Source organism: Centrocercus urophasianus, unplaced genomic scaffold, assembly GCF_019232065.1.
Source record: "Centrocercus urophasianus isolate 14NV4802_14NV808 unplaced genomic scaffold, USGS_Curo_1.0 seq_19, whole genome shotgun sequence".
NCBI classification, from domain to species: domain Eukaryota; kingdom Metazoa; phylum Chordata; class Aves; order Galliformes; family Phasianidae; genus Centrocercus; species Centrocercus urophasianus.
Genome location: NW_024884744.1, coordinates 1,658,454 through 1,686,440, shown reverse-complemented (window position 1 = coordinate 1,686,440; position 27,987 = coordinate 1,658,454). Strand labels below are relative to the sequence as shown.

At 44.3% G+C, this 27,987-nt stretch overlaps 2 protein-coding genes across 6 annotated transcripts in view; both read left to right on the top strand.

Annotated features, from left to right (window-relative positions):
• The window catches only part of IFT80 (intraflagellar transport 80), a 43,996-nt gene extending 27,032 nt beyond the window's left edge, over positions 1-16,964 (top strand). For 3 of the 4 annotated variants that reach the window (XM_042821074.1, XM_042821072.1, XM_042821071.1), the window contains exons 9-20: positions 411-590; positions 2,595-2,713; positions 3,543-3,617; positions 4,814-4,977; positions 8,010-8,074; positions 8,819-8,954; positions 9,134-9,281; positions 9,908-10,079; positions 11,554-11,643; positions 11,743-11,915; positions 13,038-13,161; positions 15,904-16,387. In XM_042821074.1, coding sequence (XP_042677008.1) covers positions 411-590; positions 2,595-2,713; positions 3,543-3,617; positions 4,814-4,977; positions 8,010-8,074; positions 8,819-8,954; positions 9,134-9,281; positions 9,908-10,079; positions 11,554-11,643; positions 11,743-11,915; positions 13,038-13,161; positions 15,904-16,017 — 1,560 coding nt within the window. In that variant the 3' untranslated portion in view covers positions 16,018-16,387. Of the gene's footprint in view, positions 1-410; positions 591-2,594; positions 2,714-3,542; positions 3,618-4,813; positions 4,978-8,009; positions 8,075-8,818; positions 8,955-9,133; positions 9,282-9,907; positions 10,080-11,553; positions 11,644-11,742; positions 11,916-13,037; positions 13,162-15,903; positions 16,388-16,882 lie in introns of those variants that run through there. The other variant, XM_042821073.1, reaches the window with a different exon arrangement.
• The window catches only part of LOC122161562 (caspase recruitment domain-containing protein 8-like), a 33,731-nt gene continuing 22,662 nt past the window's right edge, over positions 16,919-27,987 (top strand). The window contains exon 1 of one of the 2 annotated variants that reach the window (XM_042821080.1): positions 16,919-17,045. In XM_042821080.1, the coding sequence (XP_042677014.1) occupies positions 16,996-17,045 (50 nt within the window). In that variant the 5' untranslated portion in view covers positions 16,919-16,995. Of the gene's footprint in view, positions 17,046-27,827; positions 27,904-27,987 lie in introns of those variants that run through there. The other variant, XM_042821081.1, reaches the window with a different exon arrangement.

Here is a 27,987-nt window from a genome sequence, read left to right as displayed (position 1 = left end):
AGCTCTGTGTGCAAGAGGAGCAGCTGCTGCATGCTGCCCAGGCACGGCTGCTCCTCTGCAGCAGAAACAGAATGCAGATGTTTAAGACTGCTGTACCATTGTAGTTGTTTCTACGTACATCCACTTAAATTTCTGTGTAGTAACCATGCATGTTTATGAAGGACTGGATGCACTTTAAGTGACTAGACAACTGGACATTCTTGATTTTTGCCCTGATGGCTTTCCTTTTTGTGTCCCTGCTTTTCAATCTAATGGAAGAAATCTAATCTTGATTCACTTATTACAATTGTAATACAATTTATCTCATTGATACGTTTCCTTGTAAATATTAACAATACTCTGTTTATTACAATAAGTTACATCCAAGAAGTACAGAAAAAATTAAGAATTCTTTTTTCTCTCTCTGCAAGTGGTCCTATGCTTTAGAGAAGCCAAACACTGGCAGCATATTTAATATTGCTTGGTCCGTGGATGGCACTCAGCTGGCTGGAGCTTGTGGGAATGGACATGTCATTTTTGCCCATGTTGTGGAGCAACGCTGGGAGTGGAAGAACTTTGAAATAACATTGATTAAGAGAAGAACCATGCAGGTAACCCAAACAACACTGTGCATTCAGAGTAGCAGCTTTCTAAGGCCTTTTTTTAATAAGAGATTTTTCAGTCTTCAAGTAACAAGTATTATTGATTATTCATTATTGACTATCATAAAATTGCCTTGTACAGAAGATCATATCATCAGATGAACCAGAAGTACCTTATCCTCCAGAATAATGCACAGCTGTGGGAAGCTGCTTACACGAGAGAGAAAACTCCAAGTGTAATAAAAATGTTTGTGCAGAAAACAATATGTTGACCATAACCAATAGAATTACAGACACTGTCAGCAAAGATGAGACTGCATCACTAAGTACAGACAATATAGAGGAGCTTTCTTTGCCTTACCTGCATCCAGCAGTTGTTGGAGCTGCTCGTTTAGTAAGATTTCCTGTATCCCTCTTGATAATGAGGCTATGATGAACGTTGCTGTCTCGGTGCGTTTCCAGATAAATTTACTTGCTGGCTACGGCTGCAAAGAGTTGTAATGTGCTTTCCTGCACCACATATTGTATTACAGCCTAAATTCAGGTCTTCCAAACCTACAGAAATGTGTTGTATATCATATAACGTGCATCAGGTACCTACGTGGTGCTTCCAGCCCTTGGGGACTGAGCACTGGGCTCTGGCCTCCGTGGGAGCTGCCAAGTCCCAGCCCTGCTGGAATCACAGCAGGCCCTACATGTGGTTTCTGGAGCTTAGGTTTAGGATCCTTCCTTTGAAAAATCTTGGCCTGAATCCACATTTAGGTTACCAAATATCTGCAAATTAATACAAAAATATGAATTTTACCTTTTAATTTGTTCTCTGTGTTCTCAGACACTGACTCACAACATTCACTCAGGACAGTGGGGTAATATAAGATTTCCATTGTACACACTTTCCAAATTGCACATTTGGCATTAGATAGAAAGCCAATATTTTCAGTATCAAAGTCAAATTCCCAAATTCCTAATGATGCCCTTAAAAGTTTTCGTGTCTTGATTCTTTAATGTTGACTATGTAATTGAGAAAAGTTGTAACAGCAGGAACGCTGTGTTACAGTTATGTTTGGTGGGTGGGATAATATGAGTCAGTGTCTGGGAACACAGAGAACAAATTAGCAGGTAAAAATTAATATTTCTTCTTTCATTCCCAGACATCGACTCGTAACAGATGGGCTCTGCTAATAACTCCAGGGAGTTTGAATATGCAAACAACTGAGGAAGGATAGCTAACACTGATCCAAGATTAACATCTTATTTTGTTATTTTCTTCTGAATTTATTTGATTCCTGTATATTTACAGAGGAAAACATTGCCTACAGAGGAAAACAAAAGCTTCTAAATGCTTTCTTTTGTCATTATTATAATAGCAAAGTTATGGATGCATCACTGTAGTGGACACAGTAATTAATATGTCTTGCAAATGACTGCTAGACTTCCGTAATAATTGAATCCATCCTTGTTTTGCAATCAGTTACAAAATGGAGGAAATCTGGGTGAAATCCTTACATTCGAGATGCCTGAAATCTTCGAGCTCAAGAGTGTGTCTTGGTTACAAACAACTGGTTTGCTTGAAACACTGTAATTTGAGCAGACTTTCACATAAGTGGCAAATACACGGCCAGCTTATTAAAGTCAGCGCCTACATTGCTCTTCCTTCAGAATGTGGGAGCACTAAAATATATTAAGTAGAGCTATCTAATATCTCAGCAGCAATCTTTGTCCAAATCTTGGATATTGCTGAGTTGTTTGAATGGGATTTTGATGGGATCACTGAAGTATCACTTTTCAAATTGTTTAAGTAATCAGCTGAGCAGTGAGCCTTGAAAGGGGGACGTTCAGACAGCCTCAATCACCAGAGCTTCACATCTAATGTTTTTCTTGTGCCTTCATGTTCCAGTTAAGCATTGATTATTTCTTAAATTTAAGGAGGTCCGACTCTTCAGTAGTTTTTATTCTTCGAGCATTAGTGCTGCCTATTGCCATTGTATTCAACCCCAAATTTCTCTTCATCAGGTGCACAATGTTCTCAATGATGCAGTTGATTTGCTGGAGTTCCGTGACAGAGTTATTAAGGCTTCTTTGAGCTATGGGCATTTGGTTGTTTCAACTTCTCTTCAGTGTTACGTATTTTCGTAAGTAATATATATTCACAAAACCTTTTTGGGTTTATTTAAGAAACAAGAATTTCTTTCCTTGTAAGAAAGCAGCAGAAACTTTCTTTTGGAAACTAATTGGAATATTCTATCTAGCATCATCTGAAGAAAATGAGAGTATAGTTGCACTCCTCCTGCCATCCTTTCCTTCAGCCTCTTGTTGGTTCAGTGTCTGTATGTGTTGCTACAAAAAGTTCTACTCTTTCCAGGTAGAGGCAGCAGTACTGCTGGCTGGATGCAAGCATGTTTGCCCCAGTTGGGTGACTCCATCCACTGTCTTCTTTGAAAACTGCTTCTGGCATGCCAATTATTTTGGAATAGAGTAGGAATTATTTAGTCCTACATGATGTTTTAAGAACACCATATTCTGTTTCTTATGCTGAAATCTAAAGTTTACTCCTGAAGAACGGAGCAGTGAGACAAGTCACGATAACAGTAATCCAGTGTGTAACAGGACACGCAGGGGAGGGGCTCCATCCTGACTCCAGATCACTGCGAGAGAGTTGAGCTGCAATTCAGAAATATGTTTTAATGTATTCTTGTTCCATATAAATGGGATTTTGCATTCCACTCAGACCACTGAGTACGAAGGGATGCAAAACTAAAGGCACAAGTGTTACTGGATCGCACTGAACGGTTGTCAGTGTTACTTGACTTCTTGCATGCTGTTTTCCTTTTCAAAATCTTGCTTTACAGAAATGTTAAATGAATAAAATGTGCTTGCTTTACGTGGTGAATTCAGCTTTTTATTTACAGTGATACATGAAGACAGTGGATTTAACAAATGATGAACTCGGTTTTCTTGCAGCACAAATAACTGGAATACACCACTTATCTTTGACCTGAAGGAAGGAACAGTTACTTTGATTCTACAAGCAGAAAGGTAGCTGATGCACTGCACAGTATTCCTTATCAGATACTTCCTTAAGATGTATTTCCTAAAAACTTGTGTTTTGTGATTTAACACACACAGAATTTTAGAAATAGACAAAAAATGTTCAGTACTGGTAAGTAGCTTGTGAAAGCTTAGCTGATGTGTTTGTCGTATATGTGATAATGGCAATGAGTCTTATATTACATAGGTATGACTATCTTCTTGTTTATGGAAGACAGTGAATCTTCCATATAAATATTCCAAAAAAAAAAAAAGTACACTGACATCTGCTTTTTGATGTTTTATACTGCTTTTTTTGAAGCATAATACACTTTATGGAAATTATCTTTGGCCTCTGTGTTTGATTAGAAACATTGCCAGCTATGCAAAACAAGAAATAAATACCCTCATTTTTCTTATATATTTGTATTTATATTTGCAAAAAAATGACTTCTTTTGTTCCATTTGAAAATGTTCTCATCTGCACTTCCTGAAAATTATTTGTCACAGAGCTCTATACATGTACTTTTGTAGGAGGGTCTATAGTAGTTTGGCATTCACCAGCTGACTTTTTGTTTATGGATTTGTTTTGTGTCTAGTTGTACTTAGCAGACAACTACTGCTATGCAGCACTATTTATATCCAATGTAAAAGATTGGAATGTGGTCTGGCAAATATGGTATTGTTCACTTATGAGTCTTAATAGATGACAATCGGTTCTTAAGTGTCTTGTTTTCTTTACATTATGATCCACACTGAAGGAAATGATGCAGGTATGATTATTTTAAAGCTGGCTGTAGGTGTTAGAGCTGCTTCTCAAGTGTATGCCCACAGTACACAAACTAGCAGTCAGAGTTCTCTTGAGGGGCAACGTGGCAGTTCTGTGTGCAGCCGAATGCTGAGTCTTCATGCATTATGAGATTTAAATCTTAAAATATCTGTAGCCAAGAAAATCACTGTAATTCCAGATAATAAATATTTCTTATGGAAAGAGATAACATTCGCATTAGAACCAAAGTCATCCACACAGAGCACAGAATGTAACTTTGAAACTCAAGGCTTACAAGTTATGTCATGCAACTGAATGATGTTAGACTGTTGTCTTCATTGGCTGAACTGATCATCATTCTTTTCTGTGTTATTAAATGATTTGCATTTCTGTGTTGTTGCTGTTGTTTTAATTTTGGTTTGGTTTGGTTTTGTAGGCATTTTCTTCTTGTAGATGGTGGAGGACTTTATTTATATTCTTATGAAGGAAGATTAATTTCCTCTCCAAAATTTCCAGGAATGAGAACAGACATTTTAAATGCCCAGACAGTATCTTTGAGTAATGATACTCTGGCAGTCAAAGACAAAGCTGATGAAAAGGGTGAGTTCTCAGTTCTGATTATTCCATGTTTGCTACTAGTTCATTGTGAAGTTTTCAACATCTTCGTATTTAACTTGGTTTTCCCTGCTCACACAGCCTAATTATTGTACAAAGAAGGCAGAGAACAAAGAATTTATCTATGATGTAAATTAACGATAATATTATAATAAAAGAATGACTTAAAATTATGGTTCTTACCTTTGTTTAAAAAATCAAAAGAGGATGATATGCTTCTGAAATTCCAGTTGGGTGTAATGCATCAGAAAACATGCAATATGTGCAGTGAATAATTGCACTGTGAGTTTTCATTCTTAAACATGATTTTCTAAAGAATCACGGAATCACGGAATGGCCAGGGTTGGAAGGGACCTCAAGGATCATGAATCTCCAACCCCCTGCCTCATGCAGGGCCACCAACCTCCACATTTAATGCTGGACCAGGCTGCCCAGGGCCCCATCCAACTGGCCTTGAACACCTCCAGAGATGGACGGGGCATCACAGCCTCTCTGGGCAGCTGTTCCAGCACCTCATCACTCTGTAAAGAAATCCCTCAGCATCTTTTTTTCTCTTTGACTGCTTCTCATAGAAGCTAACGGTGCCTTAACCAGTGATCAATTGTAGCTCTGGGCTGTTCTTTTCTTTTTTGTACAGAGACAAGCTTTTGGAGACTTGTGTCTTTACAGCAGCTACGGTCTGTGCAGCTGATGCGACCATAGCTGTGAGGCTATGGTGCTCTGCCTCAGTGTTCTTGTTGATCTTTATGGTCTTAAATTCTGTGCTCTGGCATCAGAAGCACTGTAATTATAAAGTGTGATGTGACAGAGTGAACTTTTTATGTTAATGAGCGATAAAGGAAAATTTTTGTCAGCTTTTTTTCCATTGTTCTTTCTTGATGCAAATACATCGTTTGCCTGTGCGACGATTTAAATTTGTGGCTGGAAATCCCACAGATCTGTGACTTCTGACTTCACAGCAGTGTCACTTACAGGCCATGCAGATGTTCCAGCCCAGGGCTGTGGTGCTCCTGATAGCTGTATTTCTCTTGTGGCACGGACAGGGGGATCCGTGGGAACCCATCTGCACAGGAGCTGGTTTTGTGTTGGAGTGAAATGCTGAAACCATCCTGCCTGTGGTTCCAGCTGCTTTTAGACAGTTTCAGAATGTTGGAATTCTTCGTCTTGTACCTCCAACTCCCAACCATTGCTGCAGATACTGTTAGCCAGCTCTGCACACAGGCTAATCTCTATCAAAACTGTAATTTACAGAGGCTGGCTTTCTGGCTATGGTTTCAAAATAAGCCCTCCAAATGATCCTATTGGTAGGAGCTCCCATTCTGCTAATAAATAGGGATTTTTCTTTTCCTATCCTAACTATGAGTCCCACCCATAGCGGTAAAAAGCCTTATGATATGCCAGCACATGGGAAAACAGATTCTTGGCACAGGAAGCTGTGGCTTATCTAAGCCTGTTTCTTCTTCTGCACTCACCCTAGCAGATGCATTTTTTTTCTTTGCCCTATTTTGAGGGCAGGTCTGTTTTTCATAATGCAGTGCATTATAGAAATATCTGAGATGGCTGAGTGTGATGCAGGAAGCAGTTTGCACGTCGCAGCAAGGAGCTCTCTGTGAGCTCTCTGACTCCAGCATGCAGCCAGGCATAACTTCAGAGCAGTTCAGTGGGTATTCCTCCTCTCCCAGTAATCCAGAAAAAAACATGCACCTCTGCACTTGGTGTCCTCCCTCATTCTCTAGGGAGGCTGGAGGAGGGAGGAGAGCTTCTCAGAAAGGAGCTGCTGGCCTTAGTTAAAATCAGTTATCTCATGCAAGTACAGCATGTGTTGTGTTAGAAGCACACCATAGCTGTTCTCTTTCTCTGGATTATCAAAGAGAGAAATTAACCTGTGTTTATATGTTTCATTTATAGGTACAAAATAGAGACGATTTGGGTTCTAAATGATTGATGTTGAGATTACACCCAAACACTTGTTTTCTGACATGCCATATAAGCATTGCGGCTTTAGTTATTTGTGAAAAGTTAATCCATTTTAATTGGCTTTTAGGTGCACTAGTTTTCTCTTTACCACCCTAATCTCACTTCCTACAGCTATTACAGTAGCAGTGAAATTGGTTTGTATAGCCAGATCAAAATAAATGTCATGCAGGGGGTCATGCATAAAATTGAGTGAGAAAAATACCCCTTCTCATTTTCTTTTGTATGTTTAACCAGCTGCCAAGAGCAACGCTTGTGCAAAACCCTCTCTTTTCCTCCTCTGCAAAATCAAGCAGTGCCTTCTGAACACCTGCTCTTGCAGTTTCTTTTTTTTCCTGCCTAAATAACCATTGACCTCAAACCAACATCCTGCGTCCTTGTGAAAGACAGACGCAGCAGGATTACCATGTTAACATCGCCATCCTTTGGAGTGAACGTGTACGTTCATCTTATGGCATGTGCTTACAGGTAACAAATTGAAACCTCAGGTGGGATGTGTTACCGAGCATCTGAAACGCTCTCACATCTATGTTTTCCACAGACTAGTGCTGAATCAAGTATTTAAGTTACAGCTGGTGTTCATTATGATGTTACTGATTTCTCTAGGTTTGAATACCCACATCTGTCTCTGTGTGCATACTCACATACTGTATGTACACATTTGTGTGTCTGTGTGTAAACACACACACAGTAGGGGTATGTGTGCAAATACATATAAGAGGTTTTGTGTGTACGTGGTGGTGTGTGCAGCACACACATACACATATATGTATGTGTATGAAGAGAGAGAGAAGGAAAGAAAGAGAAACTTTATTTTTAGGCAGGTTGCAAATACAAAATCTACACTGCATATCCCAGAAATATGGGTGATGTCGGCAGAGCTTCATAGGGGAGAAATGCTGTGGGGTTTTCTGCTTATTTTCAAGGGCAACAGAGGGACACAGTGAATTACTGTAAATTATACTCTGAAAATAAATGAAACTGATTTTCAAATCTATGGAGAACTGTTGGTTTTAACTTAAAAACCATTTATTTTCCTCTAGTTATCTATATATTTGATGCTATATCTGGCAAGCCACTGGGAGATGGGAAATCTCTGACCCATAAGGTAAGGTGAAGGCTGCAGAGTCTTTTGTTGTTTTGAAATTAATAATCAATAGTAGTTTTCCTAACGTTAATGAGTTTAATAACCTATTAAGGTTTACAATCTTAACATGAAGCAATTTGACATTTCTAGTTGACTCTTAGAAAATAAATTTTTAAAAGATTGGATTCTCCATGCAGTGTTTATGTACCGAGGGATATACTCTAGGTTGGCTTCAGTCACTGGCATGTTTCTCAGGTGCACATGACAGACTGAAACTAAATGTGAATTGTTTCAGTGAGCAGTAAAACTGATCAACTGAGCTTCCTTTGCATATACTTCAATCATTTCTATTGGCAAGAAGACCAGTGGAAAGTCTGTCTTCCATCAGAGTTTTTATTCTTTTTCCTTCAAAAATGATTGACTGAACTGTGTTTTGCTTTTCTTTATTCTTCTGTTATAACCAAACACAAAATCAGGCAGCCTCTCCAGAGAGAGGGAGGAGAACATTCATCTTTAGGCTGCTTTTGTACTGCCACTTCCATTTTTTGTAGCCTCGTAGTAAATTCCTATACTCTTCTCTGCTGTAGTTTTGCTCTCGTCTGTGTGAAATCCAATTGATATAATGCTTAATTCAGCAGAGAAGACACCTAAAAAGTGCCTTAACAATCCACTTGTCTTGATTTTTGTTGAGCATTCATTTGTTTGAGCACCACATAATCCACAATACAAATCTCCAAAATAAAAATCAAATATTTCCTTCTTCAGACAGAAATTGTGGAGATTGCTTTGGACCAGAAAGGACTTACAAATGAAAGAAAAATAGCTTTTATTGATAAGAACAGAGACCTTTACATTACTTCAGTTAAAAGGTTTGGAAAGGAGCAAAAAATTGTCAAAATAGGTAAGAAGAAATCTAAATGTTATGGTATTTTTAGTTAAAAGTACATTCTGTAGGCAGATTCGTGATCCAGCAAGAGCGAGGTCTGACCATTAAGTACCTCCAGGAAAGTTTCAACAAGCACACATTTATTTTGGAGGTTCTCAGAGAACTTTGCCTTACTCTGTTCTCTTTCAATTAAGGAACAATGGTTCAAACGTTGGCTTGGAACGACACATCTAACTTACTCTGTGGGATTCAGGATGCCCGTTTTACAGTCTGGTACTACCCCAACACTGTCTATGTGGATAAGGATCTTCTGACAAAAACTCTGTATGAAAAAGATGCAAGGTAACGTATTCTTTTTGGTGACAGTAATATTACTGTGTATCTTAATCAGTTTGCTCATTCCTTAAAGAGTTATGGAGCTCACGTAACAATGCGCAGTTTAAAAGGAGAATGATATCTTGATGAGGAAGCAAAATTTAAATAGATATCTCAAAATAATGTCTTAGTTATTTTAAAAAAAGAAAGCTGACCTGTTTAAATACCTGCTGGAAACGAATGGTATCAAGATATCTGGTCACAGATAACATTATTTCTGTCTCATCGTATTTACTCACTTCAGCACGTGGATGCAATAGGAAATCCTTCACAGAGAGTAACTAAATTCATAATTTCCTTCTAAGAGTTATGGAGCCCAAAGCTATTTTGGATTTTATGTTTAAGTTTGTTCTTTGAACAATTGTCTGTATTTTCCTTTCCGTCAGCATAGCTGTCATTTTGTATTTAGGGGATGGTACAGCTACCAAATGGCTATAACTGTTGAGTAACTAGATGCTTAGATTTCTATATGCTTTTAAAACAAAGTAAAATCATGGTGTTATTTAAATAATAATAAAGATTTCTTTGTATTTCTTACGCTCTTTTCAATATGAAAGAAGTGAATGTTAGCTGACTTTTCCTTCTCTACGCAGTGATTTCAGCAAAAACCCTCAGATCGTACATTTTGTTGGAAATCAAATCACAATCAGAAGAGCAGATGGTTCACTTATTCACGTTAATATTTCACCTTACCCTGTCATTCTTCACGAGTATGTCAGCAGCTCTAAGTGGGAAGATGCTGTCAGGTTGTGTCGCTTTGTCAAGGTAAGTTTTAATAATCAGCAACATTCAGATACAGGCAGAGCGTGACAGTGAAGTTGGTTTTGAATATGACTTTAACATTGGTGGTTGCATATCAGATGTTGGGTCTCTTTTTCCATTTTTATTTGTTGTTCATGATTTTAGGGCTGGTGATGAAAAATTATACAGTTCTAACTTGTATTCCCACCGAAGTCCAGATGGATTAAACACAAGTATTCAGAGAAGCTAGTAAAAAGCTTAAGTCTTAGGTCTTAGTGTATCTGATTCAAACTATTCAGTATCTCCACATACCTTTGTTTTGTATTTTTTCATATTCTATTTCACTCTTTTTTTCTCCTTCGCTTTCTTTTGTATATCTTTAGGCAACAGCAACAGATGAGGTGAGTCTGGCAGTGCTAAAGAAAAATCCCTCTAAATCCTGCCTCCTTTCCCTCCTTTCATAGAACCATAGACTGGTTTTGGTTGGAAGGGACCATACAGACCACCAAGTTCCAACCCCTGCCGTGGGCAGAGACACCTCCCACCAGACCAGGCTACCAAAGACCCATCCAGCATCTTTGAGCACTTTCAGGGGTGGGCAGCTGCTGCTTTTCTAGGCCAGAGTGCCAGGGCCTCAATGCCCTCATGGTGAAGAATTTCTTTCTCATAGCTGATAGAAACCTACCTTCTTTTATTTTAAAACTGTTACCCCTTGTCTTCCCACTTCACTCCCTGGTAGAGTTCCTCTCCATGTTTCTTGTAGGCTGCTTTTAGATCCCAGAAGGCTGCTGTAACAATCTCCCTTCTCTTCTTTACACTGAATAACACCAGTTCTGTCACCAGTTTGGCTGTTGCCTCTTTAGTAGTTGGCTTCCTTTCAGTATTGGGAACTGGAATTTTGAATTTCAAATATAATATAATTCTTAATTGTAAACATAAACTGAAAATATCCTGGTGGACACCAAATTTTTAAAGTATTTGTTTTCTTTTCAGAGGGTTCTAGTGTCAAGTAATTTTTCCTTTATCTTTCATTTGTAGTACACTTATCGTAAGTGACTGGTAATTGTCAGTATCACAGTCCCAGTAGTTGTTTGTAAAACGAGGTTGGTATTGATCAGGTTAAAAAGCTTCAGCCTCACTCAGTGCTTTGTTTTCCACTGTAGTTCCACAATTATGATAGGTACACTGATGATGAGGTCATGAAATGATTCTGTGGCAAGAGTTCATTGCTGGCTGAGGTGCTGAAAGCCAACAGTTCCTTCAGCCACACTGTGAGTCTCAGCTGATGACAATAGCAAAGTTTGTATAATGAGGGATTTCTGAGAAGTAATTAAATAGTGGCTTTCTATGAAGAGACCACAATGCAGTGAATGGCATACAGGGAAATATTGCACTTCTGTACATTATTTTCAGGACTGATGGGCTTCCTTTGAGAAGCCATTCTTACTATAATGTTGCATATTTGAAGTTGTAGGAATTGCGTATTTTTTCCTTTCAGGATCAAACCATGTGGGCATGTTTAGCTGCCATGGCAGTTGCCAACAAAGACATGGCTACTGCAGAAATTGCCTATGCATCAATTGGTGAGGTAAGGAAGTGGACTTAACAGTTTCAAAGTTAAACTGTTGCAAAACTGATTTAATTAATTGATTTCTTTCATTAAATTTATTGTGCATCTTGTTAACAGATAGACAAAGTTCAGTACATCAATTCCATCAAAGATCTTCCATCAAAAGAGTCAAGGATGGCTCAGATACTGTTGTTCAGTGGAAACACACAAGAAGCTGAAACCCTACTCCTTCAAACAGGCCTTATTTATCAAGCTATTCAAGTCAACATTAATCTCTACAATTGGGATAGGTAGTATTTCCTTAAATACAGTATGTTCATAAGCAGTCTTATTAGGAGAACCTGTAAATTTCTTAGTTCAACTGTTTTATTAGAGAGTTTCCTCGATAATTTTCCATCTGTAATTGTCCAGGGCTAAATAATCCAAGAAGTAAAGCAACTTTTTTTTTTCTCCTATCAGATTTAGAAGATAAAAGTATTCAGGGATAAAACTCTGAAACATGCTTAGAGTCACGTTTAAATAACGTTTTCCTTTTTCCCATTGTTGACACAGAAAGGCCCTTAGCAATACGTCACACTGCTGGTGACCCCCGAAGAACTAAAGCTGTTTTGAAATGTCTTGTGGCTAAAAATAGGGATGTGGCTGTTTGGACTCCCAGCACTGTGTAGGTGGATGAAATGTGAATTAGGAATGAGAAAACAGAGTAGGAGTTTCTCCTTTAAACAAGAATCTTGCTTGCTTGCTGAAAGAATCGTGTGGGGCCATTTGCTGCTAATTGCCATGCTGTTATGCTCATATCACTGGGGGCAAAAAGTTTTCTTTCCTCATGTATCTCTGTTTTGGATTGTGTTGCCTAATATGTATGACATAAAAAACACATTTTTCCATCATTATTTCTTACATGATTCGTATGAAAGCAGATATGAAGGTGATCAGTGATACTAGTCCAGTGGCTTATCTTTCCCACCTACACAATATACCTACAGCACAGGTTGCAAAGCACTGAAGTGCACAAGATGACAATATTCAGAAGTAATTTATGACTATAATGGTGTTCTTAAAAATCATTAATTTTGCCTGTTGTACTGAGGGAGCTGAACTCTACGCATTCTTTTCTATTTTCTTGCAATAAAGACTCCCATTGTTGAGTTCCAGTGATGTGATGAGGCTGTCAACATAGATAAACTATTGGATATTTTTCATAGCACGCATCATAAAGTAGACAGTCACATCAATTGGCTTCTTTTAACCTCCTGTGATTGATACTGATACGGAACTGCTTGGCTCTGTAGATCAGGAATCCTTGCCTGCAGCTGAAACGCTGCTCAGCATATCATTTTGTGAAACCCTGGTGATTGTAGTTATGCCAGAGCATTATATAGCCTGACAAGCCCTTTTCTGTTTTATTCCAGGGCACTAGAGCTAGCAGTAAAGCACAAGACACATGTTGACACCGTCCTGGCTTATCGACAGAAGTTCCTAGAGGACTTTGGTAAAAAAGAAACAAACAAAAGATTCTTGCAGTATGCAGAAGGTGTAAGTATTCCTTGGCATTATTACTACAGCCTTGGGTCAGATGGTTCTTTGCAGCCATTTTTACAGTGGAATTGCTTTGCAGTTTTCCTACTTCAGTTCAAATGTGGATGCAAATCTTAAGATTTTACGTCTGACAGTGCAAATTCATAGCTCAATGTGTGGCTACTTGGCTGGTAACCATTGTGCATGTGTTTTATTTGAAGGCACAGATATGGAATGTATATATTTAGTATCTGGCACGGATTATGCAAATGAAGGCACAGTTGTTTTCTATAAACAGGGAGCTAGAGCTCAGAATGGCTGAACGCAAACCTCTTAAATGTCTTCACAACATTTCTACATACTTTTATGGATAGCAGCGATAACAAAGGTTATGAAGATAACCAGATATGTATTAAATGTGAACTATGAACTGTTCTGTCAAATATGATAAATAGCTAGATATATTATTTAATAAATCTCTGGAAAGCCTCTTTGTAATCATTAGATTATTTCAATGCACCAGTCTTAAAGACTGAGGAGATACCTTATTGTTCATAAGCTAAATGCACCTTAGATTTCAGCAGGGTATTTTCTGTGCCTAACCCTTATGAGGGGTACTACATATGCACCTTAGACAGCAGTTTCACCCAGCAGCCTTTATGCTCTTCCACTTGGTGTTCCTAAGCACTCTGAGGGTGCAACTGTAAAAAGAGACACATACTTCAATGCATCCTTTCATCCACTGTAGCTGATGGATCAGGAAATGCATCTTAGCTGCTAGCCCGGATCCTTTAATTGGACAGTGCCCATCACACTTTCAATAAAGCTTGATTTCTAATGTAAGTCATTAGCTTTTAGCGCTTCTGATGATGTTTCATATCATGAACAAGAACAAAAGTCTGCACAGTATCTATCCACTTATTGAACAGTACAATTCTTCAGTACTTTACCTAGGAAATGTAGAAAAATAACAGTGGATTTCAAGGACTGTTATTACGCAGCATTTTCAGCCGCTGAGCTGAAATTATGTCTTCTACTACACTGAGGTCCATCGCTGAGCAAATAATCATGTTAATCCCCTGATGCCTCTGAAAGAGCCTTTTGGGTAATAGGACCCTTTTTGGTCCTACCTTTAAATCATCAAGAAAGCTGGAAGGGTTCCTAAGCAGTCAGGGTCAAGGTGTGAGCAGAGCCTAAGGGGGTTCACCTTGCACTCAGTCTTGAAAATTCGGTGTTGAGTGCAGGAAGTTCCTTGAGTTGTATTCCATATCACTGTGGATGTTCCATACATTTTCCATTCTGGTGTTCTTGTCTGCTGGACCTGCCTAATGAAGTCAATTTGATGCTGTTGGATACCGTGATATCTAAATTCTTAAAGCAGCCTGTCAGATTCAAACAGCAATTGAGAAGAACACGATCATGACATTAAAGAGGAAAAAAAATCATGTTGCTGTTCCCTCCTGGGGAAAAGAGCAATCTTTCACTTTCCATCTCACTACCAAAAGCTGCGTCAGCCTCAGATAGGGAGCTCTTACTCTTTTCTGTACTGCAGCTGAGACCACTGCTCTAGCAATCAGATGTGGAATCTAAACAATGTGCTTAGTTGTTATATTCACATCTTTATATATAAGGCACTATGAATCTAATATGTATGCTGAGAATACATATCTTGGCAGTTTCTAGGTGTCACTGGCAAGCGTTGTTGGCTTCATGGGCAAGTAGCTCTCTGGCCTAGATGGTAGAATTGGCCCTTTCTGTGGTATGTTTAGCATCTGTGTGACATCTGTTAAAGCAAACACATTCTTTCTTAGAGCTCCATAAAGATTTCAGTCATCAGATCCAAAGCACCTGGACCCAGCAAATGCATCCTGAATTGGGGGATTATCCTTTACACATAAGAATATGGGTGTTGCATTTATATCTTCCCCCAGCAGAGAATCTTTCTTCTTATTTCACAACTTGGTTAACAGGATAACAGCTACTATGAAAACTGCCTAGGCAGCAGTTGAGATATTTTACCCCATTCTTACCTTTGACAGCCTTCATTTTCTAGCAGTGAAACTGAACTTTGCAACTACATTTCTGCCTAGGTTTTGGACATGTTACTGTAGTCATTCAAGTGCACCATGATCCGTGTTTTCATGTCAAGCATTTTTGGAAACAAAGACAACTGTTGCACCCAGCTGCACAGTGTGCATTGTGCTGTATCTGTTGTCTGAAGTTTCACTGAAATAGAGTACAGCCAGAAGATGACGATTCTCTGCAGCTGGAGAAAAATGTAAATAAAGCTGAAATGCTTCTAGATGTAGAAGACAAATTTCAAGCAGAAATCTGATTTCTGTTATATCAAATAACAAGTGCAACAAGCCATCAACTGACCTAGTGAACTTTCACTCCAATCAAAAGCAATACTGCAAATATTATTGATAAAGAGCTGTGTCCTGACTTACAGGGCAGATTTCATGACATTTGTTAGACGTTAGCTGATCCAAGTTATTTTCCTGTTCTAACGTGGGGGTCTTTTTGTCAGATGCAATGAAATGATGTACTTTAAAAAATTTTGCACATTTTTATTTTAACTTAAAGGTGGGAAGATCCATTTGCTAGAATTCAAGTGTGCTTTTGATTCATTGTATTGCTATAAATTGTCATACTTGAAGAATCACCATCAACCAAGTTTTCAAGTTGCTAGTGAATGGCTACCTGACCTCTCTGTACAATGTCAGTTGACCTCTGTGTACTCATTTTCTATTCTTGCAGCTGGAAGTTGACTGGAATAAAATCAAAGCCAAAATAGAGATGGAAATTGCTAAAGAAAGAGAACGAGCAGCAGCCAGTGCCACAGTAAGAGCTAGTGTAACTGTACAGCAGTAACTGACCTTCTGGCCGTGTTAATAAGTGCTTCTGGAGCGTTTGTGCAGGCATGTTTTGTCAAGCAGAAGTAAAAATCAGCAAATGTTTTGTGGGGAGCAGGAGCTAGAGCTGGTGCAATTCTTGTTAGTTTTCTTTTACATAGGAAAGTGACTGCGTATGTTAGAGGTTCTCTATAAAAGCCCTTTGCAGTGCAAAGATGTGAGCAGGCTGTTCATAACTGGCATTTTATAATAGAAATCTTTTAAATTACCATCAACCTGTTAAATATCTGTGCACCTGGCGAATTTCTCACATTCTGTAAATGATTATATGGCACTTTTTGCATAGTTTATCAATTTCAGAATCAAAACAACCAAATAAAGAGCTTTGCTTGGGATTTGGTTTTTGTTGTTGTTGTTTGTTTTCCTAATGTAGCTAATAGGTGGTGCATTAGGTGATCTTCTAATTGATTTACTTGATTGTTAAATAAAACAACAATTTTGATGTAGCTCATTTGAAGCTCCCCAGTGTTTTGGTGTACTGCCTTGGGATGCAGTGAACACCTTCCAGTGACTTGCAGAAAGCACTTACTGCTTCCAGAATTGAGCCCAAAATAGCACTAATGGCAAGCGTTTAATGTTAAATTTATGAACCCTGGCTCAGATTTGCAATGCATTGTAAGCAATTTTTAAAGACCAGCCTAGTGGTGATACCAAGTTCTGAAACTCAACTCAGTCTTGCTTTCCTTGGGGCCAGCTGAAAGCACTGTTAAATACCCATTACCCATGACCTGGCAAAAGGCTTGTGTGTGTGCTGGCCTTGATGTTCTGGGGTTGGAACATCAAGTTATCCACCTGGACTCACAAAGGTTATTCATTGTGCACAGGAGGCTGAACCTGTTTTCCTGCCCTTTTTCTGGTGGATTGGAAGCTCGGAGCATTCTGGATGTTGAGGTTGCATGTTGGGTGTGAAGCCAGTGGCTGATTCCACTGGTGGCACATGTGCACACCAACCCTGCGAGCACAGCTGTGGGACCAGGCTTGGAAAAGGTAAAGCTGAGGGTATAGGAGGGTGGGGTGAGAATTACTGCAGCTTTTTGATGTAGAATTCTTAGTAAGTGTTGATGGTAGCACCTTGAAATAGAAGGGAAAATGAGGGGAAAAGCAGGGCATGCTCTGAAGGAACCAGCCTTATCTCTGGCCCTGCTGGTCAGGATGGGGAAATGGGACAGCAGCATGTGTTCCTTGGGGTTTGCCTGTTTGTTGTGAAGATGGACATTCTCTCAGCCATCCTCACACAAGCACTGTGTTAACATCACCCAAAAAGCTCCATGTGAGAAAGTTATGCAGGGTAAGGTCTGCTTTCTCTGAGTTTTGGCTGTTTTGATCATTCTGTCTGTGGCCATCTTGGAGCTATTGGAAAAGCGTCATGAGAAACTTGATGTCTCATTCATTTAGGAAGACTGTCTGTAGTCATCCTGTTCTCTCGTGAGGCTCCTACCAAATTCCTGATCCTGAAGCCTTACACTGCTCACATGGGACCAGTGCTGATTTGTAAGAACAGGTTTTTCTTCATGTTCCTTGGGGCTTTGCACACTTGTTAGGCTCCCTGTCCCCCGAAAAATACAAAAAAGGCCTCACCTCAATTCCAGCTGCCTCAGGGAAATAAAGAGCACGCTGCCAGAGGGTGCCAGGATTTTATTAGCAAGCAGTGGAGGTTGTTTTCCTCCATTTGCCTTGATGAGAAATGAAAGGCTCTGTACAAATGCTGAGGGTTGTGGAATAGGCTGCAGATCCTGCTGCCCCTGCCTGCTGCTCCCACCCTTGTGGCATGATGGCTCTGGCAGGCTGAGCTCGCGGTGTTGTGCTGATGACATTGAGATCTGGGCACTGTCTGAGCTGCAGACAGCCCTTTCCTTCACATCATTGTACCTTAATGATGTCATCATGCAAGAGGTGATGTCCCCAAGTCAGCTTCCTCCAACGCACGCGTTGTCCCTGGCTGCCACCTTCCTTTGTGCAGGCTCTCTGCTCGTCCTGCTCACTCGGGGCAGCCACTGCAAAAGAGCGCTGGGCAACTCAGCCCTTTTCTTGTCCAGCCCGCAGCAGGGAGGTAAGCAGCAGCTCCGGGGCTGCTCATCTCGGTAGGGAAGTCTGGTGTCCCGCAGGCCTGTCGTGCTGCAGACTCCAATGTCCTCCAGTTGTACCCAGCGAATGGCGTGTCCACAGCAGGAGGGGGCTTTTCTTGAGTCCTGACCATCCTGGGGCCCTCAGTGTCCAGCATTGCATCCCTCCTGGGAACTACCAACCTGCAGCATCCCATAGCATCCAGCATCCCTTTGTGGTCAGTGTCCCATCATGTCCGGTATCCCATTTTGTCCCCCATCCCATCGCATCCAGCATCTCTCCCGGGGATGCCGGCACTGCAGGGACCGCTGCATCCCTCCCGTACGCGGGTGCTCAGCCGCACACCCAGCCTTCCCCATTCCCGTCCCGGGTTTGGCGGCTGGGGCAGCGCTGCGCCTCCTCATAGCTGGGCAGATGCTTCACCTTCTCGTAGCTGGGTAGCGGCGGCAGCCCCTGCTCCGCGCCCCGCTCTTCCCTCAGCTCACCCTGCGGGGCCGCGGGGCCGTGCTGGCGGGGCCGGGGAGGGCCGTTCCGGCGGGGCCGGGGCGCGGGGCAAGCCCTGCGGTGAAGCAGGCAGCCGGCGGCCAGCAGGGCCAGCAGCACGAGCAGAGCCGCCAGCCTCCGCGCCAACCACCGCGCCCGCGGCAGCCAGGCGCTCCCCGCAGCCCCCGGCCCGGCCCCCGCCCCGCCGCATCCCGGCCCCGCGCAACCCCCGGAGGTCCCGCACGGAGCCCCGCACGGCGCGCCCCGTCCGCCCGCCATCCCCGCAACCAACCCCGCGGGTCTCCGAGCGCACCTCGAGGTCTGGGGTCGGCAGCCCGGCCCGGCGGCACGGCTGGGTTTTATCAGGTTTGATTCCTGATGAAAAATTGATGGGCCATTTGGCGGCGGTTCACGGGCTAATGGGGTGGCGGCGGTGGAGAGAATGGGGCAGAGGGCCAGAGGTGTTGTGGCAGCCGCGCAGCCCGGCTCGGCAGCTCCTTCTGGAATTAGCAGAGGGGCCACCCCACTGCCTGCACCTCGTGGTCAGCGTGTTCCAAAATGGAACGGGTCCTCCTTTGAGTGGGGATAATCTGAGCCGCAGGACATGGGGATGAGCGGTAGCAGAGGACGCGTGGATGAACCCAAGGATTTGGGGCTGAGTTCTACTTGAAGACATGGGGCTGAACCTGAGGATTTGGAGAAGGGCACAAGAATCAGTGATGCCCACAGATGTGGGGAAGAGCAGTACTCAAGGATGTGGGGATCAGCAGTACCCAAACCTTGAGCATCCCATGGGAGGAGAAGTGCCAGGTGCAGAGCCCACCACTGATTTCACCACTTACAACAGAGAACTTTGAAGCTGACTGCATGTGCAAGGTCCAGGTGGGCGAGCTGTTTGTGTTTCCTTTCTGTTGGTTTTTCACTCCTGCTATTATAGCTTCTATTGGTGCAAGGCCAGGAGGGCCCTGTGTCACCTCACAGTGATCGGTGCTAGGGGCTGACTCATCTCTTCATTGTGGTCCCACAACAATCCCACACACTTGTCTGTCTTGTTTGCTGATTCCCATCAGCTCATCTGCAAAACTCCTCAGGCAAGCGGGAAAGGAGAGTGGGCTCTGCTCTGCTCATGGAAAAACTTACTCACGTGGAGCATGGCACAACACGATCAGTGCTTTTCTGCTCAGCTTCCCTCTGGGTGACCAAGCCAAATCTGATAGGCAGCAGTGGAACCACCGGTGTCACGGTCCTGGGTGCTGGACTGGTTTCCTTTGCCCTGTTTACTTGACCTGCAATGACTTCACTTCTGCTAGCTATGAGCAATACTCCTGCTGTCATCCTTGTATTTGGGTAACCTCATACATGTTGTATCTGCTGCAGATTTTACAGCATTCAGGAGGAAAGAGGTAAAAAAAGGTTCTGTGCAACATGCAGCAATGGGCAGAGGCTGCAGCGATTCATGCAGTAATCGAGAAACCATTTCTTCCTACCATCTTCAGGGATCTCATTTGCAGAATTTCCTTCTGTTTTGTTTCTTCGGGCATTTCTTACAGCGGAGCAGTGCTGGAGCTGGAAGCCCAGGTGGGCACAGCTCTCTGCCATGCATGGGGCCCTGGAGAATCACTGATGGGATCTTTATGGCAAACACGGCGGTGAGTAACCAGCATTGCACAGTGCGAAGCATTAATAAAGTGCTGCATTTTAACAGCCTTTCTGATCAGCTGCATCTTCGGTGTCAGAGCATCATGAAATATTAAGGCCTGCTGATGGCTCAGGAAAGCCAACATTTTGGTGAGCCCCCTGTCTCAGGACGTGGCTGAGGACCAGCAGCTCTGGGTAGGCAAAGTAGGGATGGAGGCAGGGGGGCTGCCAGCTGTGCAGGTAGATGTGCCGCAGCTTGGGGAGAGCTGCTTAGGGCCAGGATCCTGAAGTTCTCTTAAACAAGCAAGCCTAGAGCCAGGGGATGGCATCTGTATTAGAGCTCACATTCAGCAGCTCAGAGCTTCATAAATAATGATCCAGAGCACCAAAAGCTTCTGGCAGATCAATGCAAGCAGCTATCAAAAATAACAAGTGTCCCTGTGCACCGGTGCTGTCTCAGTCATAGAATTACAGAATCATTATAGTTAGAAAAGATCATCTAAGATCAAGTCCAACCATCAACCCATCAGTTGGATGTCTACGTTTAACATGCCTTCTGTTAGTTGGACACCCACTAATGCATCTCCAACTTCTTGCAACTGTGGCCTCTGCAGATCTCAAAAATCAAACCCAAATAAACCTTGGTTGTGATGCTGGATGAGCAATGTGCAAGCTGGGACCAGGGAAGAAGAACCCCGGTTTCTGGGAAAACATCCAGAAATAGAGGGCTGGAGAGCAAGAGCTCATTGCCATGGCCAATGTTTCCCAGCAGAAAGCATGGTGTAGGTTTGGCTGTGAGAATTTTTGGCTTATACACAGATGTATCATGTGTGTCTTGCAAGATGTGAGGCCCACTGGAGTCTCAGCATTTCTGGAAGGAGCCAAAGCTGCCTCTCCCCAGCTTTGCAAGGACTGTGCAGTCATCGATCCTGCAATTGCCCGCTGCAGAAATCCATCAATCCCTTGGAGCAGCAGTTATTAAAGGCTTGGACTTCCAACAGGCGCCAAAGAGCTGACCTGGCCAAATAGTTACTTTGTAGAGGGCTTCATTTTCCTGGCGGCCATCAGCATTTGTGTAACTCTAAGCCTGTCCTCACAAAGCCTGCTACCTGCACTGCCCTTGGTAGAATGATATAGAACGATACTTCACATCAGCCTTGCTCTTTCTTTTACATTTCCTCCGAAAATGGGGAAAGTAATAAGGAAGAAGCACAACAAAGAAGTTTCCTTTTGGCAGGGCCCATTGCACAGCAGTTTGCAGCAGAAATAATCCTGTAGCTCCAAGGAGGGATGCACAGTGCTGGATGACAACACAGATCTGAGATGGAAACAGACCCTTGAAGGACTTCACAACACTCAAACCAATTTGGCAAAGTGAAGAACAAGTAGTTGTTAAAAGTTCTGCAAAAGCAGGAGCTGATGGAAATGCCCAGCATGGCCTGCTTCGATCCCTGCTCAGCTGGGGTGAGCTCTGAATTGCTTGAATTAAAACCACAGAGCTGAGCTCTATTACTGCATACTTCTCAGCACATCTGTAACTGCAATAGGCTTCGGAAACAAGAAGATGACTCTGCATGTGTATGTCATTACCTCACAGCTCAGAAATCTCTACTGCCAGCAGATATTTTCTTCTAGACTATTAAAAAAAGAGAAAGTGAGTGAGAGAGGCTCGAGCAAGCATGCATGGCCACCAGTCCTTCCCACACGAGGTATTCTCTTCTGCTTAATGACCTTGGGTGTTCTCAGAAATGAAGTGATGGGTAGGATCTAAGCATTCTTCTTCACTGCAACTGGGACTTGAACCATCCTCACGTTGGAGAGGATCCCATTCATTCACTGGGTTTTGGCTGAGTCTTCTGGTGTTGCAAGTAACGAGTGCCTCCATGCCTAATGCTCATCTAAAAGGTAGCTCACAGGACAAGCAGGATTTGTTGCGTGGCTGTTTGTTGATTAACAATGTTAATTTCTGCTGACAACCCCTGGATCCCAGCACTGTCCATGCGCTGGCAGCTGGTACGCTGCTGCTTGGTGTAGTGCAGAAATGCTGAAATGTGTTAAAACGCAGCAACAGCTCAAGGCCCATAAAGCACCGTTTGTCAGAGCAGGAAGGATTGCTGCCATGCTCTGGAAGAATGAAAAAAAATCATGATTTTTTTTAAACAGGGGGCAACATTTTCCCCGACCGCAGCTCTCGTTAGTCACACCGGTTCTCCAGGGGCTGCAGTGATACAGTCATGAATTTCTGAGATGATTTCATCTCACTGTTATTTACAACTTAGCTCCAAAGCTCAGCCTCTTCCTATTATTTGTGGTTAAATATAGCAGCGGATTCTTTCCCATTCCTCCTCCTCTCGGCGCAGTCCCTCTGCCACCCACACAACTCGCATGAATCACAGGGCACACACATCCCGGGGTCACCACGAGCACAGGAGGTGAAACCATGTCTGTGTGCTGGAGCCCAGCATGCAGGGATGATCCCGGTCCTCTGACTGCATCCCCAGCATCCCAGGACAAGGGGGAATGATTTTAAACTGAGGCAAGGGAGGTTTAGGTTGGATATGAGGAGGAAGTTTTTCATCAGAGGGTGGTGAGGCACTGGAACAGGTTGCCCAAGGAGGCTGTGGATGCCCCATCCCTGCAGGCATTCAAGGCCAGGCTGGATGTGGCTCTGGGCAGCCTGGGCTGCTGGTTGGTGACCTGCACAAGCAGGGGGTTGGAACTGGATGAGCACTGTGGTCCTTTTCAACCCAGGCCATTCTAGGATTCTATGATTTGGGGATTTTGGGTGCCCCCGTGGAACCCCACCAAGGATGGCATCACTGTGAGCCCTCACCATGGCAAAGGAATGCCATCCCACTGGAAACTATTTCCCTTTTTTCCCTTCCATTCTGCATGAAGATGCTTTTTTTAATGGAGCTTCTCTCACCCTGATGCAGCCCTTTTGTGAGGAGTTTTTGCTGGCGATAAATGCAATACACCTTCAAAATGAGGCAAGTCAGGGCATCACCAGGTCAATAGGATGTTTAACAAAGAAGAAAAAGGAAAGAAAAACACCACTTATTTCAGCAGCGGGGGAGAGGGAGGGGTGTGGGAGGACATGCCCAGCCCAGAGCATCCCGCCAGTGCAGGAAACATCGCACATCCCCACACTGCCACTGGATGTGAACCGTGAAAACTGCAGCATGGAAATTGAGGCTGCTGTTCAGGGCAGGGCAGAGGCTCAGCATCACAGAGGGCAGCTGGATGGGGCGGGCTGAAACTGCTATTTTTACCGCAGAGTTGAATCCTTTGTGCGCAGGCGGCGCTGCGGGATGCTCGCCAACAGGAAGGGGCCCCGAGGAGCCCCTGGTGCTGTGCGTCCCCGTGGGTCAGCTGTGAGCCCGTGGGGCTGTGCGAGGCACCCACATGGTGGGGGTCAGATGGCAGAGGCTTGGGAAATGAGGAGTCTGGGTCCTCAGGAGCCATAATAGCTGATTTGTCATCTTCCTCCGCCTCCGAACTGACCCCAACGCTCCGCACACACTGGATTTATTAATTCGATCCCATCTGGGATGGCTGACATTTAGATTCTGAAAAGTTGGGATAAAAGTATGGAAAATGCATCGTTGTTTTGCTCTGGAGAGAAGCACACTGCAAGGTGCTGTGTGCAGAGATTCTGATCTCACCTTGTGCCATGCATGGCATCGGGGGCAGTGATGGCACAGGCATGTAGATATTAAATGTTTGTAGCTTTGGTGCACCACATCTGTGGAGAAGCTGCAGTGAGTTGCCCTCCTTGTCCCACTGCGTCCTATGGCTCAAGCTGCTTCCCCTGTACATAGAGAGAGGATTGCTGTTGCCATCAGTGCCACTAAAGTCAGTACTCTAAAATGGAAAACCCCATTGTAGTGCATTGCATCCGCAGCTGTGTCTGCTTTGAGCAGTGGTTTAAGAAGGGAGAAAATGCTCTCAGGCTAAGCCCTCGTGTCCCACGCTGCCCTGCCTGGCTCTGGGGCAGGAACGCTGTGCTTTTTGGCGTTCAGCTGTACGGATGGTTCAGCACAGCACTTAAAGTCTTTTTGGTAACATTCGGACAGCCCTGGGAACGCCGACACTCGCGAGCGGAGACACTTCTGCTCGTACACTGCCCCCAAATGGCAAAAAGAGATGAGATGTGGAGCGCGGCTCTGCAATGGGCGAGGATACGGTGTGTGCCAGGAGCTGCAGGGAGGGAGAACAGCAAATATCCAGAAAATGCAGTGATGTAATGACAGGCGTTCACTGGTTCCTGTGTCCCAGGACCCTCAGCAATGTGTCTCCAGCCTTTTCCCCTCCATGTCTCCCCTCCACAACAGCTGGTTGTGATTTCTGCTCTAAGTGACAGCACTGGGTCGCAGCCAGTGATGTGTGTGCAAGACCAAGGCCTATCTTTGGAGAAGGGGGTGGAAATTAGAAGCAGCCCATGGCTGTGTGATGGACAGATGCCTGCATACAATTAGGCAATTGGAAATTATGCAGCAGGCAGATGAAAGTGCTGCTATCCATTCGCCAATGATTACAGGAGTATTTTTTGGGTGAAAATCCAGGACTATTTGTTATGGTTGTGCCCAGCCTGACATCAAGCTATAGGGTTTGGTTAGGGCACTTGGAACCAAGAGGTGTTGGAAGCTTTCAGCATTCAAATTGATCCCTGCCTTTCAGGAGGAGGACTGAATTCTGCTTCTATCAATAGGTAATGGTCTTGGAGAAGCTTGTTTAACTTAAAGATCAAGCGAGAGCTGGAGAGGAGAAATCTAATTTTACAGCAATGAGAAATGGGATGGCCAGGGCTTGGGCAAAGCTACTGACACGGTTACAGAGCCGGATGCTAACAGGGGCATTAAGTGTAGGTATGGATAAGGAAGAGTCTCAGGCCATGGAGGACTGACCAGATGCTGTCTCTGCAGTTTGAGCACAGCTGATTCTCAGCTTAAGCTGGCTGCAGAGGGATCCCATGCAGATGATGTGCCACGTTTGTCATTCGAATGAAAAGACCTTAATTTTCTGATGGAAGGCACTGAGCAGCACAGTACAACACATTATCCCTAGCGAACAATAAAGCCCACATTTTAAGTTTGGCACAGGACGCTTTCACAACTGCCTGTATGAATATGTGAATGCATTCAAATACATTCAAATACTCTCAATACATCCCAGTGAGTTCTCCCCCTTTGCATGAATGTTCACAATCCCGTACAGGAACACACACGCTGTTGTACTGAGGTGCTTCTGCTCCTGGAACTGATTGCAGGCTTCACTACAGTGTGACTCCAGCTCCAACTGGCAAAGGGTTGCTGAAATAGCAGTCGCTTTTGGGGTCTGAGCCTCTGTGGAGTTGTTTTGATTGGGGTGTTTTGAACCAGAAGCTGGCGTTGGAGAAGTGATCTGGCTGCTCTGTGAGGCTGTAAGCAATGTGTGCCAGGCAGGGCCTGCCCTGGGGTGATCTGTGAATATTTTGTGTTGGCATCATTATCAGGATGTTTATATGTATTTCTTCACTTTGGTGTGTCTGGGAAAAGTCAGGAAAATAACAGCTACAGACAGCTGCAAACAGCAGCCAGCGGCAACGCCAGGAGCACCAGTGCTGCTCTTGCTCCTGTCCAAGCTGTACGGCAGAAACCTTTGTGCATCTGCAATGGAGGAGAACAAGGGACGGTGCAGGAGAGGAGATGGGGCAACACAGAGAAAAGGGTGTCCCAATGTCACAGTCACATAAGGCCATCCAAGCTGTGCCTGGAGGTAAGCACTGCTGCTTTCAGACTGCTCTGAACTTCTGTGCTGAGCTTTGATCCTGTGGCAGAGGAGCCGATGCCAGCAGCTTATGCAGAGTCAAGAGGAAGCAGCTGTTGATATGAGCATTGAAAATACCTAAAGCAGGGACACAGCATGATAGCCACACTTTGGAGATGTGAAGCTCTGTGCCACAAGTCACTGCTTGCTCTCAGGGAGCATTTCTCAGCCCCCCCAGGCAAAGCTCTTTGGGTACCACGTGGCCCCACACCAGCCATGCCCCACATGTCTCTGGGTCTGCAAACAGGATGTGCCCACACCATCCTACAGTTTGGCTTTAAGAGAAACTCTGTGCTTTTACATCTAGCCTGCAGCCTTCGTGGGAAAAACAGAACCACAAGCCGGAACTCTGCATTGTGCAGTTGTTGTTGGTTTTTCATTTCTTCTGCCTTGCTTGTCTTTCTTATTTACCCTTTATTTAGGGTATGTTTAGTATTTAGTGTTACAACAAACGTCATTGCTCTTTGCTCCTGCACGTGGGGACCAAGCCTTTTCTGCCTCCTTTCAGCGGTGCTCCCTGCCAGGGGATTTCCTGCAGTAACACAGCCTTCTTTCTTCCTCATCCGACTCCTGTGTGTCGCTTCTCCAGAGTTTTGCATGAAATGGATTTTATTTCAGCACAGCTTTTCAGCCCAGGCCCCCCAGCTTGTTCCTGCAACCTCTGTATGTGTATTTGGGATTTTCCAGCATCACAGAGCCTCTCGAGGGCAATAACACTCCCCATTAGACCCTGGAGCAGCTCTGGAAGCTAGCTCCATTCGTCCTTCTGATGGCAGAATGTGGAAAGTGAGCACTCCAAGGGCACTCATAACACTCTTCAGAGTGAGTTTTACTGATAAAGCTTATAGACTTATCTACATCTTGCATGGGCAGACTGTTGCAGCATGTTACCAGTGAGAGGAAGTCCTGAAAGCAGACTACTGCCAGCCAGCACCCAGATCTTATCCCCAGTGCTGCTGGCAGAGGAGGGCATCTGGAGGTGTTGCGTTTGGGTTACTGAAACAAGAGCATGATGGTGTGCCCTGGGTCGGGGCTAGAAGTGCTGCTGGAAGCTCTGCTGGGAGGATCCTGGTGGCCTGGAGGCGTCAATATGACCTTGGGACAGCAACAGGAGCCCTGGATCTGGGGCTGCTGGGTCTGGGGAAGGCTCGGGGATGGGGTTTGTCACAGGGTGTACCTGAGTGCACCTGCAGGTCTGCAGATATGGGGACCGCCGGCCCTGGTGGGGCAACGCAGAGCTGCATCAGTGCGGGCAGTGGCCATCACAGCAGACAGGCGGCTGTGCGGTGCTCCCCGCACACAGGGCAGCCCAGGTGCTCCGGGAGCACTTCTTGTGCAGCACCTCGTTTCATCCTGTTTTCATCACCACTTCCCTGCTGCGCTTCTGCAAGTTTTGGCTTGTTTTAGGTTTTATCTTTTCTTTCTTTTTTTCTTTTTTTTTTTTTTTTTCTTCTCCTATTGCCTTTTCTTATGCTTCTCCTTTATTAGCAGCTCTGCCAGCATCTCCTGCAGAGGCAGATCGCGGCACGCCGGCACTTCTCGTTCCCCCCAGCACCCAAGCTGCGCTGCCTGCCGCCAGCGCTCGGCTCATAGCGGGGAGCTCCCGCTCACATTTTCCTTCCTTTACCCGCTCCCTCCGGGCATCTTCCTGATCTCCCCCCAGCCCCCATAACCGGGGACACAGGACACAAGGGCAGCCATACGCTGCGGGGCGGAGCGATCCTTCTGCCCGGCCAGGCCCGCCCCGCCCTCCCCCCGACTCCCCCGCTCAGCCCGGGGGTGGTGCTTTACGTCGCTCCCGCCGCCCGGCTGCTCCCGCCGCGATGGCCCGCCGCTGCCCGGAGCCCGACAGGTGAGCGGGACCCGGCGCCCCACGGGCCCGGAGATGTGTCCTCCCGCCCCGCGGCCCCTCCCCAGCATCCCTCGTTCCCCCCCC